The sequence below is a fragment of the Vanacampus margaritifer genome, chromosome 1 (assembly GCF_051991255.1).
Source record: "Vanacampus margaritifer isolate UIUO_Vmar chromosome 1, RoL_Vmar_1.0, whole genome shotgun sequence".
Taxonomy (NCBI): Eukaryota; Metazoa; Chordata; class Actinopteri; order Syngnathiformes; family Syngnathidae; genus Vanacampus; species Vanacampus margaritifer.
This window is the reverse complement of record NC_135432.1, coordinates 45,006,271-45,022,835: the sequence shown is the minus strand read 5'-3', so window position 1 is coordinate 45,022,835 and position 16,565 is coordinate 45,006,271. Positions and strand designations below refer to the sequence as shown.

Below are 16,565 nucleotides of genomic sequence, written 5' to 3'. Positions count from 1 at the left end.
TAGTCAGGAACCCAGTTGCTGCCAACAGGATCGAGCAGATTCACCTCCAATGGGCACTAAGGGCTAATGTTCGGATTCACTGCATGCCAGGGGACTAACTCTACAGGTGCTGTCCCCCCCTGGCTGGGCGTGGGCGGGTCTGCCCCTCTGTTGGCTGCTGGGTGGCGGCTGCGTCTTGGTCGTTCCCTGGGTCTCGTGGGGGTGCTGTGTTGCGGGGCGGCGCCGCCCCGGCGCGGTCCGTCGCTCTGGGCCCGGCGACGCGGGTCGGGGCCTGTGGGCCGCCGGGGTGCCCCGTGGTTCCCTCTCCCCTCCCCCTTCCTCCCCCTTGCTTCCTCTCCCTCTTCGCCTCTCCCCGCCCGTCCTCCGCCTCCCTGTCCCTTCTCCCTCGTCGCCCTTCCTCCTCCTCTCCCCCTCTCTCTGCGGCCCTGCCGCTGCCTCCTGCCCTTCCTGTCGTCTCCTTCCCCCGTCCCCTCCCCCTCCCCTGTTCGCCCTCCTCCCCCTCCCCTAGGCCGGGGGTTCCATCCGTGGCCCGGGTCTCGGCGCTCCGGGGGCCGGGAGAGTGGGCGGGATCGGTCTTGTGCCCGCCCCGCTCCGGTGGACCTCTGGGCACTTCGGGCGGACCCCGGTATCCGGGGGGCGAGCCCCGCCGGGGTCCCGGTGGGGTGGGTGGGGTATTGGTGGGCGGATGCCCCCCCCCGCCTGGTTGGGGGGGGGGCCCAGCTGGTCGCTCCTCTTAACTCTCGGCACTAGTTTTGCACAATACATTTTAGGGCACATAACACACTTTGGGGGGGAGTGGGGTAGGGTGGAGACACCGTCTCCGCCCTGCAGCTCCCCTCCAATTTTAATGCACCACACAACTGGGGGGGGGGGGGGTCATCGGTTGGGGCGGGCCGCAGCATGGAGCAGTGCTGCGGTCACCTGTCCCCCCCCCATTAATTTCTTTTAATGCACCACATACGCTCCTTGACATGCCTGGGAGGCGGGTGGATCGGAGTAGAGGGGGATATCATTTCCCTCTGCTCCGGTTCACCTGCCCCCAATTTTAATGCACCACACACACACACACTTATGTATATACACTGGGTGGGGTCACACTCACGGTTTAGGGGTAGAGTTCGCCAGTCGGCGAGCTGGCGAACTCAGTAACAGGGTTAGTTTTTCACTTAGATCGTTGGGGTGACGACCGGGGCCTCTCCCCGCTGGGCCTGGGGTTCGGGGATGCCGCCCGTCCTCCGGTGCCCCCATCTCCCCGTCTGCCCCTGGTGTTCCGTCCCTCCGCGTGGTGGGGTGGGCGCGGGTGCCCTCTCCGCTCCGCTGCCCTCTCCCCTCTTCGGCGCAGATGCCTGGGTGCGGTGTGTCCCCGGGGTCTGGGGGTCAGGGGCTGGGGGGCTGTCGGTGGGTGGTGGTGGGGGCGGTGGGCGGGGTCGGCTTGGTTGGGGGGTGGTGGTGGTGGGGGTGCCGGGGTGGGGGGTGCTGGGGTGGGGGGGTGTCTGGGGATTTGGGGACCTGGGGGCGGTTGGGGCTGGGTTGGGGTGGATGGCGGGGGTGGGAGGGGCGGGGGGGTCGTGGGGGTTGTGGGCCGGTGGGGTGCCTGGTGGGCCTGCAGTGCCCCGTCCTGCTGCGTTGGGTTGGGGGCGCGGGCCGCGTTGGGATGGGGGGCGCTCCTGCTCCTGGGTTTGCTCTCCGGCCGGTGGCCCCTGCGGGGCCCGGGGGTCGTCCTTTGGCGCTGCCGCGGCCTGGGGGGCCCTGAGGTGTTGCGCTTGCTCTGTCCTGGCAGAGGTCGACGGCTCCCCTCTTTGGTGGAGATTTTCATGCATGCCAGATCCACCACACCAGCATCTATCGAAACTCAGACACAATTTGTTTCTCCCTCAGGTCATTGATTTGGTGGAGGCGGGTGTCTGTGGATCTCAATCTGCTTCGTCTGTCCTTTCTACCTTTCCTCAGTTTCTCCTTCGGGCCCTTGAGGTCTCCCTGATTTGTTGGAATTTAGATGTCTCTGGGGTTGGTGAAGGACTCTGGTTAGTGGCCCGGTGGGTGGTGTCTGGTCGGTGCTGGGCTTCGCTTTTCTTTCTTTTCTTTGGTCCCTCTTCGGGTCTCCTGGCGGCCCCACGACTCTGGCTGGATTTTGAAGTGTTCGGTTTAGGTGAACGGTATGGGAATTCTTATTTTTTTTTACACACACGCACGCACACATGCACGCACGCGCACACACACACACACACACATACCAAAAAATAAATAAAAAATAAAAAAAAATAAAAAATAAAAATAAAAAATAAAAAAATAAAAAAATGAATAATTTGAATAGCAACTAATGTGGAATATTTTGTTATAAGATGATTGTTTTTCCCTTATGATTTTGCTTGTGTGCGAGAACATTATTTAATTTCGAATATCTTTTCAGAATCAGGAGCCACACCCATTAAGGACACGGGATTCCCACCAAAGTGCCATATTCCGGTCCTGGGGATGAAGTAATGTGTTAATTATAATTTAAAATGAGTTTTTTATTTTTTTTCCCCATGTTTATAAATAGAAAAATAATTTGAATCTCTCCTGAATATATTTAACCTTTGAATTCGACATTTGAAGTCTCATTACAAACAGACTGGGGAAGCTATCTGGAAGAATCACATTTTTGACATAATTTGAGGTGCTATGTAATTAAAAATCATTCCTGCTTTGATGTTTGACCAAAGGCTGACTTTACGGGCTGCGGCCTCCATTGAGAAAACATTAATTGAAAACTACACACTTATTAATTTTGACTATATTTGCAAATTGTATATCTGTCCTATCTCATCCTAATTATTATTTATGAAGGTATGCAAAACATACTAAATTAAATATTGTAAACCATAACAAATATTGACATATAATTATCAATTATTTAAAATTGTAAACTTTCATTGTTTTAATTTTAATTTTAATTTTTTAAATTTAAGAAAAAATTTCCCAAGATTTTTTTTTTAATCTCTTTGAAATAAAGAAAGATTTTGTTTTGTAATATTTACTGACATGTTATAACCTAAATACTGTTGGGGCAGATTTTAATGTTTTCAGTCGAGTGAGGGTCATTGGTCGGGGTCATCATTTTAGAACAAAGTCAACTGGCGGGACACAGATCTCTTCAAAACAAAACCCCCACCAACAAAAACCACCACCAGAGGGGCGTGATGCAGCCATCATCACAAAATATACCTGACTCCACCTGCTCGGCCATGCCACTAACTGATGGACAACGGAAGTTCCTAGCGCCACCTGATGCCACAATGACTGCACCCTGAACTCACATGCAAAAGTCTTAAATGAAAAACTGCTCCAATGCTTCCTTAATGCATTCCTGCGTCCAGAACTGTCCTGTGAAAAACTGCTCCACTACGATCGTGACTCCGCCCACACCAACAATGTTCCCTTGAGTTAGTGATACCAGACCATATGATGTGATACTGACTGTTTACACTGCACTCTATATTTTTTGACAGATATAAGGTGATAACATTTATAGTAAAACATTTCGTAAAAATAACGAACTGATTGACAACACTATATACACACAGATGTATTACATTTTAAAAACGTTTGATGTCTATTTTGATTTGATCTGATTTGTTTATCTCTGTCTATTTTAAAAACAGTCAGTTTTTTGGACAAACATCAACAAGGGGGACTAGCAAGCTTAATGGTAATAAAGGAATATAAGAGTTTGTGTGAATGGGGGTGAAATACAGGATGTGATGCAAGTGGGGGTTGCAGGAATGGAATGTTTCAGAACAAAGGATGCTAATTGCAAGGGGAGATGCAGAGCCGCGATAAGCTCAAAGTATGTTGTAAATCACATTTGTTTTACACCGGGGGGGAAAAGTACAAAACAGGAGAAGCCATTCAGTGACGCTGCGGATGAAGATCGGCCAATGAAAAGCAAGCTAAAGTTAAACTGCAGAAAACACGTAGCCAATAGAATAATGTCAGGATGCCTTTGTTTCTGTGTCATTTAAATACTGTGTAGTATAACTATTCACTGGGGCAACTCGGATGAGACTACGTCGGCTGCTTGAGACAGAGACGTATAGAATTGTATTGATAGGGACCCGGGACCCCAGCTGTTTTGTATTAGATTTGAGTGTTAGGAATAAATCCACTCGTGTGTGAAAATGCCGGCTTCCTGATACCTTTCTATTGCAGAACGAGCACGCTATTGTTGGATGGGTGATAGTTTGGTAAGGTCACAAATTGGAGTCAGATTATTAACTTGAATTTATATTAATATAGAAATAAATTCCAACAGTAACATTAAAACGAAGGGCAACTTTATGTATTAATAATATTTGATAGATTGGCTGAAAACTGAAATTCTTTGTAAAATTCATTGGCATAAGCTACAATATTTTTATAGTACAAAAGATGATACAGGTAAATGTTGTGTGGTTTCAGAAATTGAAAACAGCTAATGTGAATACAGATAAAATATAATTTATTTCAATCTTAATTATTATATTTTACTTTTTTTAAATTTGGTCTTCTAGTGTTTTCCCGAATTCTCTTTTGAAATTTAAATAGTTGCTTGGGACGCATGGTCGAATTTACTGGTTAAATGTAAAATGTTCCCCTCTTTCTAAACAAAAAGCAAGCAAAATTTATTTACTGCAAAACTTTATATATTAGTCTGAAAAATTCTCTAAAGCGATCTTTTTCAGATGGGGGAATTATTGGTCGGTCTGGGTATATCGTCGCGAAGGACACAAACAGTCCATGTTGAACTTAAATAAATATAAAATTAAAAGTTAGTCTTAATGCGATAATTATAGATAGTCCGTGAGAATTAATTTTACAGGAGGACAATTGGGGATTTCCTTGACCATGGAGAAGGAGTAAGTTTTGGCAGAGACGGCGAAAATAAGGTGAATATGTTCCACTTCTATTTTTCCCTGGGGCCCTGGGGTTAGATGTTATTTTTTGATTTTATTTGTTGACGAAAGTTGCATTTATTTAATGGCCGGAAGCACATCCATGCTATATCTATAACAATAAATATTATAATAAAACATTCCAATAATTATTACATTCTGTAAACAAAATTAGCCTCGTCAGATTTGAACTGGCTAAAGATTTTCATTTTTTGCATTTAAGAATGTGCTCAGGTCATTAAAGTCAGCCAAAAGCTGGATCCTAATTGAATGTCACAACAAACAGAATTTTTCCCACAGGAGAGGCCTACAGAACTTTACTAACATTTACTAACTCCTAACTAATAACACTACCAAAATGCTCTTTCAAAAAGAAGGGATGTGAATAAATGTTTATTAGTGACTAAATGAAAATATTTTGCACCCAGATGAGGTGATGAAAAGGTCAATCTAGTCCAGTCCACGGGGCACCTGGTTCCACATCTTGCCTATTAGACCAGCCGGAGGTCCGCCTTCTGCTCAACCCCCACCTTCAGGAGCGAGCCACCAGACGTGCCAGCTGAGAGGCCATTCAACTGCTTCCATTTCCCACCAGACGACCTGAGGATTACCCAATGGAGATAGGAGGAATGTGTCCCTTTTCCGGGGCGTTCCACAAAGAATGAGTCACACCTTGGGCCCGGTGATCATCTCTGGCAGTTGATGTGGGTTCTAAAAAAGCTGAAGGATCCATCCATCCATCCATTCCCTTGACCACTTGTCCTCACAAGGATTGTGAGGGTACTGGAGCCTATCCCAACTGGCTTCGGGCAGTAGGCGGAGTGCAACCTGAACAGGTTGCCAGCCAATCGCAAAGCTGAAGGACTCGGTTTAAAAAAACAAACGCAAGAACGAAAACAGAACTGACAAACGTTAACAAAAACTTCCCTAGCCCAAACGACAACAAGTCTTCAATCGCGTCTCCAATTGCACGTACATAATGACACTCTTTCTCATACTGACTGTCATGCCAATTGGCTATTTCTGGGATCCCCCAACACAAATTTTGAACATAATCACAACACACTGTCTTCATTTATGATATGCTTATTTTACTGAGAAAAAAACACAAAAAAACAAAAACAAAAAATCTTTTAATGAATCACATTGTTTTGACATATGACTGACCTCCTCTCCTGCTAAAAAGAATGTTTTCATTTTTCCTCTTCCTATGTTGCACCTGCCATTGCGATGATGAAAATCCTGCTGGAATCCTTTGGTAAAAATGTTTAAATATTTAGTTATTGGGCTTTATTTTAAATAAGCCCAAAGGGCGGACTGAAAGATATTATAACATTTTTAATACCTTATTTCATATATCCACTATTGTTACACATTATGAACATTTTAATTCTTCATATTAACCTATAAGAAATATTTTGTGTCCTGTGCAGAGCAGATGGTGTTGATTTCGGTATAATCTGACCTAAACTGGGTCATACTATTTAGTCTAAAAAGTTCCTTCTCAGCGCTTTGTACACGCACATTTCGGTCTTGAAAACAAAATTTGCTTTGAAATAACACACACACACACTCTTTACTTTCTTCATCAGTCACGGCCACCGTAAATTTGGTTCAACTTGTTTGTGAGATTTTGCTATGGGAAAATCCTTCAACTACTGTATATAACACATTCTGTCTCAAAAACATCCACCTGACCTTGTTTACGCCATCTGCTCACGGAAAAGTACCAGAGAGTATGTTTAGTCTATAAATGAAAAGGAGGAGGTCTTTTTAACTATAAGAAGCTATTGTACACGTAGAAGAGCACATTTGACGCTCTGAAATCCCACGTTTTTTAAGTGATGTAATCTGAAGCTGTTATCTGTCCAGAGATTCTCTGTTTTTTATTAAATCATTTTTGCAAAAGGTGTATTTTTCTTACATTAAATCTATCTTCATTTTTGGAACACGCAAAGAGGACAAAATTCCTTTAAATTCCTTCAGTACATGCAGATGACAATGAAAGACTTTTGAGCAGAAAGAGAAATATTTACTATTACACATTCTAAATCAATATAATCTGGTGGTTGTATCCGGCTACAATTAAGAGTGCTGCTGCCATACAGTAGACCAATTTAAACCAATTTTTTAAAACATGTGGGAGTCTCTGGCTGATCCCATCAGGCAACTGGTAAACCTGTCCATCAGTCACTCTATGGTTCCATCCAACTGGAAGGTGAGCAGCGTTATTCCAATTTTCAAATCTGAACGTAAAACTGAACTCAGTAACTACAGACCAATTAGCATTCTTCCTGTTATCTGTAAAATAATAGGAAAATGGATAGCCACTCAGCTAGTAGATCATATCAAATATGGTCTTACACCTCTAAATCCGATCCGGTTTGGCTCCTGTGCTCACCATTCCACTGAGGCGGCCATAACAATGTTCATAGAAAAAAACAAATGTCTCTTAGATAAGACTAACTGTGTGGGAGCCATTTTTCTAGACCTTAAAAAGGCCTTTGACACGGTTAATCATGAGGTACTGTTGACCAAACTGTCAAAATTCAATTTCTCTGTACAAACATTTAACTGGTTCAGATCCTTTCTCACAGATAGAAAACAGTGTGTGGTTATCAATGATGCCAGATCCACTTACCTGGACTGTCTTGTTGAGGTACCTCAGGGATCAGTACTTGGACTTTTTTTTTTCATTATTCATTAACTCTTTGACTGCCAAAAACGTTAAATAATGTTTAGTAAAATCCTACGGAGGACTGCCAAAGACGTTAAAAGATGTTCACTATGTTTTTTTGGGTTTTTTTTTTGGAAACGGGTGGAGGAAAGCCTTGGCCAGCTGTGCTGAAAGTATCAAGCAGCTCTAGTTAGTATAATGACTATTTTTGGGCACTAGATGGCAGCGATGACTCTCTTTGGACAAGATTGGGTAGGTGTCAGTAGAAGACGTGACGCGGAGCTAGAGTGTTGAGGGGACAATGGCTGAGGAAGCCATAATAGCGACCGGTTGCAAGCAGCTCACGCTTGAGCATTTTTTTCAAAGACGAAAAGCATCGACCAATGCTAAAGAGCACATTGATGACGACGATGATGATGATGGTGACTCCGAGGTTGACGCCGAAGTTGGAAGCGTTGACGCGGCGGCTATGATCATGTCATAAAGCCTCACCGGGTAGCGATGCTAACGCCGGAAAACGCGGAGCACAACCGAGCACTTCTGCACAGGCGGACGTTCAATCGGACGACGAAGAGTACCCCGAGTCCAATGCATATTCATCGGAGTGGGTACAGTCTGATCACGGAGAAGATACTGGTTATGGACTACAATGCCACCATGAATGGAGTGGATAAGATGGATCAGAACATCTACCACCCAGTATAGGACCTGAAGGACATGAGGAAGCCAGACGTAACACCACCGTAACGTCACCGTATCATGATCCTGATAGTAGACTTGATGGCAACATGGCCAAACACACACTGCAATATATACTTGCTTTTCCCCGGGAAAAAAAGCCGGCAAGCAAGTGTAGCGTCTGCACGCGAAGGGGCAATCGCAGTGAAACTAATCTGTTGTGCAAATCCTGCTGTGTCCCCTTGCACACAGGGGAGTGTTACAAAAAGAAAAACTGTATTTGAAACATCCACACAATTGTCAATAGTACCACAGTTGAACACATTTGTAAATAGTTTGCCAAATTGTTTTGTCAAATTGTTACACTGTTGAATGTAAATAAACGTATTTTGCTATCAAAAAACACTTTTTCATTGTTGATGGTAGTTTTTTACAGAAGTAAAGCACTGTTTAGGTGTTTGTGGCATCATTCATGGAAAAAAAAGTGTCAAATTCACTAGAGTGCATGAAATAATATCGTTTCACAAAAAGCTTGATTTCTCCGTATTTTGTTTCAAAACAGAGCATTTGGGTGAAACTAACCATTTTCTATTGTTGATTACTGAAAACGGAATAAGGTAGAAACAAACATTTTTTTCTGATGAAAGATGAGAGTTCAATCTTTCATTTGGTAGTATGTGTGTTTCCATAGTCCAAACACAAAATTTTCTGTGGACCTTGTAAGATCAGTCAAAATGCTTAAATCAGCTGGCACCCACGGCATCCCTTTTCTGAAAACGCTTGGCAGGCAAAGAGTTAATGACTTGTTTGATGTCTGCCTAAATGTTAATGCCCAGCTCTATGGAGATGATGCTGTTACTTTCACCCATGCAAAAAAAAAAAAAAACACAACACATGCTGCTCAGACTCTTACAACTGTGTTAATTCAGGTACATGACTGGCTCACCAACTTGTCTATCTCTAAAAAACTCTCTCTTTGCCAAACAGCCACAGAGGACTGAACACTGGCGTGTTTTTTGCTGGGGAGGAGCTGGCTTTGGTAAGTAAGTTCAGATACCTGGGAGTCATAGTGGACTCTACACTATCCTTCAGTAAACACATAAAAAAAAAAAAGGGACTAACTCTGTGAATTACAACCTGGCAAACCTAAAAAAGATAAGGAACTCATTAACAAGCAGCGCAGCTCTGATGTTTTTACACTGTATGATCCTTTCACATTTAGACTACCGCTTAACTAGCTGGTCTCTGGCATGTACTTCTGCACTCAAACCACTAGAATCTCTCTATTATAAAAAAGCACTGAAGACTGGACAAAAATAACTCTCTCATATCACATCTGCAGTGAGTCATTTTGTTGGCTTTCAAAACAAAAATTTAACAACATAATTTACATATCTTTGGTCACGAGATCCTCGAAGATGATGTCATACTACGAGATGCGCTCTTATATGAAGACATTCGAAGCCTGGTTGCTCACCGCTGCACGGGCCGTCGGTAACTTGGTCACTCCGTCTCACTCACAGTAAACAAAAGCCAAGGTCATAGAGTGCACTGAGGACGTGGGGGACACGTTCCCCTCAGTTTAATAAAGACTACGATCCTTCCCATCAACTTCCGCAATGGCAAAAATCTCCGGTAAGACAAATGTTCCTCTCCCCCATCTGCTACAATTACTGATGCGTTTTAGGTACACAGAAAATGTCAGACTTTGTACCTCTGAGTCAAAATTTTAATCAACCCTCTTCCTGAAGTCAGATTTCCAACTCAACAAGGCAGATGGATCTTACAAGGCAGACATAGAATTTATGCTATCTGCTAATCATGTAAACACTATAGTTGCATGTTTTCTTGTACTTTCGCACGACTGACAAGCGCTAGGAGTGTGCAGCTCTGGCGTTACTATTGCAAGCAGAACGAGTCAGTAAAAAAAAATAGACATCTGCTCAAGGTGAAAAATAGATGGAACACTTTCAGTAGATGTTTGTAACTTTTTTCTCTTAGGCTAAATAAGTCTTGTGGCATGTACTCAATAAGAGCTGAATTGAAATATACTTTAAAGTATCTGTGAAAATTTCCACATGAGCTTTGTTTTTTTTGTAACCAACAGCTCGTTTTTTATTTTATTTTTTTACATTGGTGGGGTTGCGGCCAGAGTGAGGTCCTAAGAAACAGGTAGCAGTGTTTTCAGAAATCAGTGGGACAATAGAGAATCAAATAAAATATAATCACAGCATTTTCTCAAGAAAAATCTAGCTTGCCCAGATGTGGCAGTTAATTGTTGAGTACAGTTGCAATAACTAAAGATTGACAATCTACACAGACAAATAGGAAACAGCATTTGCTCTTACCTGAATAAAGCTAAATGTAAAATAAAACATTTTTTTACACTACATGCATTATATAAAAATCATGATAGCACTACTTGTCTTATTTAAAATGTAAATTTCAAGTACATTTTCAATAATCATTTTTAATTTATGTAAATTGGTTGTTCATAATTGATTATTCATGCACAAATGTTAACAGTTTTTTTAGGGGGGGGGTTATTGTGTTAGGCGTGCGCAAAAGCGCAGGTGAAGGATTCAAATGCAACTCAAATGGTGGGCAAGGTTTCCAGTTTTTAATTGAACAAAAAGGAGCTTGACGCATAACTGAACGCTAACAAAAAGTGACAAAAGGTCAACGTGTACCTACAGAAAAACAAAATAACTCATCAAGGAATGTGGGCGGAGTAGCACGGGAGGGAGTTGGCTACTAACTAAGATTACGTATGAAAACAAAACGACCTACACAAGGTACGCACAAATCAACAACCAGAACAATCACAGCAGTACTTACAAGAAAACACAGAAGACAAAAAGTACTGCTGGTAGTGATGGCAGTGCGACACTGAAGCTTCGATACAAGCTTCAAACCCTGAACTACAATTCCATAGAACCACTGCTTCAAAGCTTCTTTTGGTGCGGAAAAAATCACGTGACATATGACGTCCGAAGCAGCGACTGATTCGTTCCCGAATGAATCACATGCCTGGTTCGCGGTCCAATCACGTGATTCTCGATTCTGACAGGTGACAGGTTGAAACAGTTTTGAATTTGAGCGTCAACCCTTTACAACCGCTCTAAACAATGTAGTATTCGTGGGTTGTCGGTGTGTTGTTGGTGCTGTTGAATTGTCATTGCCTTGCGTTGTTACATTTGGTCATTCATGGAGCCAGCCAGGAAGAGAGGTCGTTCTGAAATGTGGGAACACTTCAATCTGATCACTCGAGTTACCCAAGTGGCAGGTGATAATTTTACCACTGAACAACCAATGTTTGGTTGTAAAACTTATGTAAATAGGCTTTACCTTTTTTACTTTCTTCAATTGATTTGACCTCAGTCAGGTGCATGTGTAGAAACAGTATATGTAATATGATGCACGCCAGCATCGTCGGTCCCGTGCGAGCGAGTTTTCTCTAAATGTGGAGGAGTTGTGAACAAAAAAAGAAACCGGCTCAATCCAAAAACAGTGGAAAAAATAATGTACCTCAATAAAAATCTTTGAGTGTCCCCCATGACCCCCTGTCAGTTACACAAGCACACCCAACCTATGCCATATGTTACCAGCACTTTCTCCTCAATAACAAAATACACACATTCATCAGTCTTTATTTGTCAATAGAACATGCTATTCGGTAGAGATGGGACGTTTGACACTGAGACTCCGGAGCATGTGTCAGCCGAGTGAGACAGACTGCTCGAAACAATGTATCAAAAGCCCAGATGAAACCTCCGTGATCAGGTGCTGATCAGGTGCTGATGACGTATGCGGCTTTATGCGCGCTAATGAGATACCGGAAATTACGTAACTGATTCAAACCTTTTGGCGCGGTGTCAGGCGCACAATTCCCTCATGTAGACATTTGCTTCACTTTATGTTCACCTGGAAAAGTTAGTTATTCGGTATGTTTCCAACAAAAGTACTCCCACAATGATGCATTTAAAGTTTCCAATTATGCATTATTTTTAAATTGTGTGTAGAAGATACAGGCTTGACCCAAGTATTTTCCACCGAGTTGCTATAAGCGCTTCTCCAAGACCCTCAGTCACATCTCCCAAAGACTGATGTTGAAATACTTGTCATCTGGCTTCACAGCGCACTTGTGTCATATCCAAATTATGTTTATAAAAATCGAATGAGTAACAGGACATCACATTGAACCATAGTACTGGTACAGTGTCAAAATATTGCAACACTTCCATGTGTACCTGATGATCATTAGACAGACACAAATGTAAGACTGAATGTACTGGTGTTATGTTGGAATATAAATCAATCAGGCTAATCACTTTGAAGATTATAGCTGCTATGACTCCAGCTGACCACCAGATGTCACCGGTACGATCTATCTTATGGGGCTTTGAAACTTCGACTCTTCTTCCAAATCAATCAGCCGAAAGCCTCAAAAGCTTCACAAGGCTTCATTGTCCCATCTCTATTATTCGGTCTTAGTGTGAGTCCATCAAAGAATTTTCAAAACAAAGATGCTTTAAATCCACTGCAGCCTTGCAGTTTACCAGTAGAGGTCACTGTAACTGAAGCTTCGAGTAATGAACCTATTTTCAAAACAATTGGCTCAAGTGGTTCAGTGCTTCACAAAAGCTTCATTTGCCCATCACTAACTGCTGGCAGGAACTAGGAGATAACAGGTACAAGCACGAGGGTAACAAAATGCTGAGGCAATGGCAAGCGGCAAGAACAATAACTTGGCAATCTTCCTTTCATGAGTCCTGTGTCTAAATAGCCTGTTGATTAGGATTGCCTGCAGCTGAGACACAGGAACTCCGCCCACCGACAGGAAACAAATGACCAGCAGAGGGCAGAACGAAACAAGACATGACAGATTGGTATTGTTTTTAGCCATTATTTCTATTAAGAATTTTACAATGGATTTTTTTTTTACATGCACACACGCACATACATAAAACACACCCCATTGATAGGGGGTGTGTTTTATGTATGTGTTTCATCCCCGCCCCACGCACAGCGGCTTGACAGTGCAGGCCAGGCACATTATCATGTGCCCCTTTTTTTACTTAGAGCACCTGCCCCTCTGAAGGTCACTGCACGCCCCTGGCGCTGTCTGTTGTGTGTGTGAGGGGGGGACAATCTGCCTTCCACAATTAGGGAATGTCCCACTTACTCATCTTTCAAAGGAAATCTTAAATGTTGGCTGAAGGACAATCAGAAATGCAACCATTAACTATTTTTATAATGTTTTGTTTTTATCTTGTCATCTTATTGTGGCATTCTGTTGTCTTATTGCAATGTTCTTATTTGTTTTATATTGACTTTGTATAGACTCTATGCACAAATAGCCGTGACATATTTCCGGGAAAATCTCATAACGCACCGCATTTTCCGGTAATGCCATCGCCATTTATTTTCCTTCAGAGAACCTCGACCAGTTGTCAGTGTTTGAGTATTTTTTCGTCATTTTTTTTATGAGTGTGGTTGCGTCCATTTGTCAAGGCATCGAAGAAGAGGAGAGATGACAGTACCCCGAGTGATCACTGCTGTGTGCCCACAGACAGGTTATAACTCTGGCTTGTTTCTTATGCTGACCACTGGAGACAGTTTGTCAAACATTCGCAGGGATAACTGTAGTTGTCGACCACACAGGGGCACCGTTTGTTAACAACAGAGCTGTATTTTGAAGCTTAAGTGTTGTTACTCTGTTTACGAAATTATCTAATGTTTCTGCCTTTTTGGCGTTTTGACTTTTTATGTGCCTGTATATATATATTATATATAAAATTATATATATATATATATTATTTATATGCTGCCATTTTATGTCCTGTGATAACTAACTTTTAATTTTTTATAAATTTTTTAAATTAGCGATAATGGTCGGAATTTCCATCCATCCATTCATCTTCTACCGCTTATCCGGGGTCGGGTCGCGGGGGCAGCAGCTTTAGCAGGGAAGCCCAGACTTCCCTCACCGCAGCCACTTCAGCCAGCTCCTCCGACGGGATCCCAAGGCATTCCCAGGCCAGCCGAGAGACGTAGTCTCTCCCGCGTGTGCTGGGTCGTCCCCGGGGCCTCTTGCCGGTGGGACATGCCCGGAACACCTCCCCAGGGAGGCGTCCAGGAGGCAGAACCAGATGCCCGAGCCACCTCAACTGGTTCCTCTCAACGCGGAGGAGTAGCGGCTCGACACTGAGTCCCTCCCGGATGACCGAGCTTCTCACCCTATCTCTTTTTTTTTCTTTTCTTTTTTTTTTCTTTCCTGGAGAGCTCAGTGTTGTTCATTCGGTAATTTTACCGATTTGACATGTCATCATCGCTCTCTTTATTTATTTATTTTATTTTGTATGTGGGTGTATGTGTATGTGTATGTGCATGTGCGTGCGTGCGTGTGTATTCTTTAGTTCACCTAAAACCTATTAAAAAATCCCATACCGTTCACCTAAACCGAACACTTCCAGCCAGAGTCGTGAGGCTGTCAGGAGACCCGAGGAAGGACCAAAGAAAATAAAGGAAAGTGAAATCCACCAGACACAAACCACCCACCACCCACCGGGCCGCCAACCAGAGTCCTTCACCAACCCCAGAAACATCTAAATTCTAACAAATCAGGGAGACCTCAAGAGACCAAAGGACAGACCGAGGAAAGGAAGGAAGGACAGACATAGCAGAGTGAGATCCACAGACACCAGCCTCCACCGATTCAACGACCCGAGGAAGAAGCAGATTGTGTCTGAGCCTCGATAGATGCTCAGACATAAATATATATGTATATATATATATATATATATATACAGTATATATATATATATATTTATTTATTTTTTTAAAAGAGCATGAAAACCTCCACCAAAGAGGGGAGCCGTCGACCCCTGCTAGGATAGAGCAAGCGCAACACCTCAGGGCCCCCCAGACCACGGCAGCGCCAAAGGACAACCCCCGGGCACCGCGGGGGCCACCGGCCGGAGAGCAAACCCAGGAGCAGGAGCGACCCCCCCCTACACGGCCCGCGCCCCCAACCCAACGTAGCAGGCCCGTCAGACACCCCACAGGTCTACAGCCCCCGCTCCCACCACGACCCCGCCGCCCCTCATCCACCCCCGCCATCCGCCCCAACCAATACACCCCCCTCCCCCCGCCCCCACCCCAACCAACCGGCAGCCCCCGACCACCAGATCCCGGGGATCCCGCGCACCCAGGCATCGGTGCCAAAGAGGGGCCGGAGAGGGCACCCGCGCCCACCCCACCTCCCTCCGCGTGGAGGGACGGAACACCGGGGGCAGAAGGGGAGATGGGGGCACCGGGGGACAGGCGGCACCCCCGAAACCCAGGCCCAGCGGGGAAAGGCCCCTGTACCTTGAATGTGACCCCACCCAGTGTATATACAAGTGTGTGTGTGTGGTGCATTAAAATTGGGAGCAGGTGAACCAGAGCAGAGGGAAATGATATCCCCACGCTCCGATCCACCTGCCTCCAAGGTCAGTGAGTGTATGTGGTGCATAAAATAAATAAATAGGGGAGGGGGGGATTTGAATTTTTCAAACAAGTTTTATTTTGAAATGCAACAACAGATTAAGTCAAAAAGTCAAAGTACTTTGGTTTGATACCTGGGGTGGTTTAGTGTCCTGTAGAACTGGTCTGGTCCTGGGAGAACACATTTTGAATTTTTAATGATTTTTTAAAATCAGCAATAATGGTCAAAACTTCAATTTTCAAAGGAATTTTATTTTAAATGCAACATCAGATTTTAGTCAAAGTACTTTGGTTGGATATCTTGGGTGGCGTAGTGTCTCTTAAAACTGGTCTGGTCCTGGGATAGCAAACCATGATTTTTTAATGATTTTTTTTATTCGGCGATAGTGGTCGAAATTTCAATTTTCAAAGGAGTTTTATTTTTAAATGCAACATCAGATTTTAGCCAAAGTACTTTGGTTGGATATCTGGGGTGGAGTCGTGTCCTGTAGAACTGGTCTGGTTCTGGGCTAACAAACTTAGATTTTTTAATGATTTTTTGAAATGAGCAATAATGGTCAAAATTTCAATTTTCAAAGTAGTTTTATTTTGAAATGCAACATCAGATTTTGGTCAAAGTACTTTGGTTGGATAGCTGGGATGGAGTAGTTTCCTGTAGAACTGGATTGGTCCTGGGATAACAAACTTTGAATTTTTGATGATTTTTTTTAAGCTCAGCAATAATGATTGTTTGTAATTGTAATTTTAAGTGTGAATGTGTGAGTGCATGAATAATGTATCCATTCCTCTGTAAAGAGTCTTTGAGTGTC

At 43.6% G+C, this 16,565-nt stretch overlaps 1 protein-coding gene across 8 annotated transcripts in view; it reads left to right on the top strand.

The window, feature by feature from the left end:
* The window catches only part of ak7b (adenylate kinase 7b), a 157,022-nt gene extending 152,852 nt beyond the window's left edge, over positions 1-4,170 (top strand). For 2 of the 8 annotated variants that reach the window (XM_077555299.1, XM_077555297.1), the window contains exons 18-19: positions 4-106; positions 1,879-2,023. In XM_077555299.1, coding sequence (XP_077411425.1) covers positions 4-60 — 57 coding nt within the window. In that variant the 3' untranslated portion in view covers positions 61-106; positions 1,879-2,023. Of the gene's footprint in view, positions 1-3; positions 1,384-1,878; positions 2,854-3,053 lie in introns of those variants that run through there. The other 6 variants (XM_077555284.1, XM_077555283.1, XM_077555298.1 and 3 more) reach the window with 4 other exon arrangements.
* Positions 4,171-16,565: the final 12,395 nt, after the last annotated feature.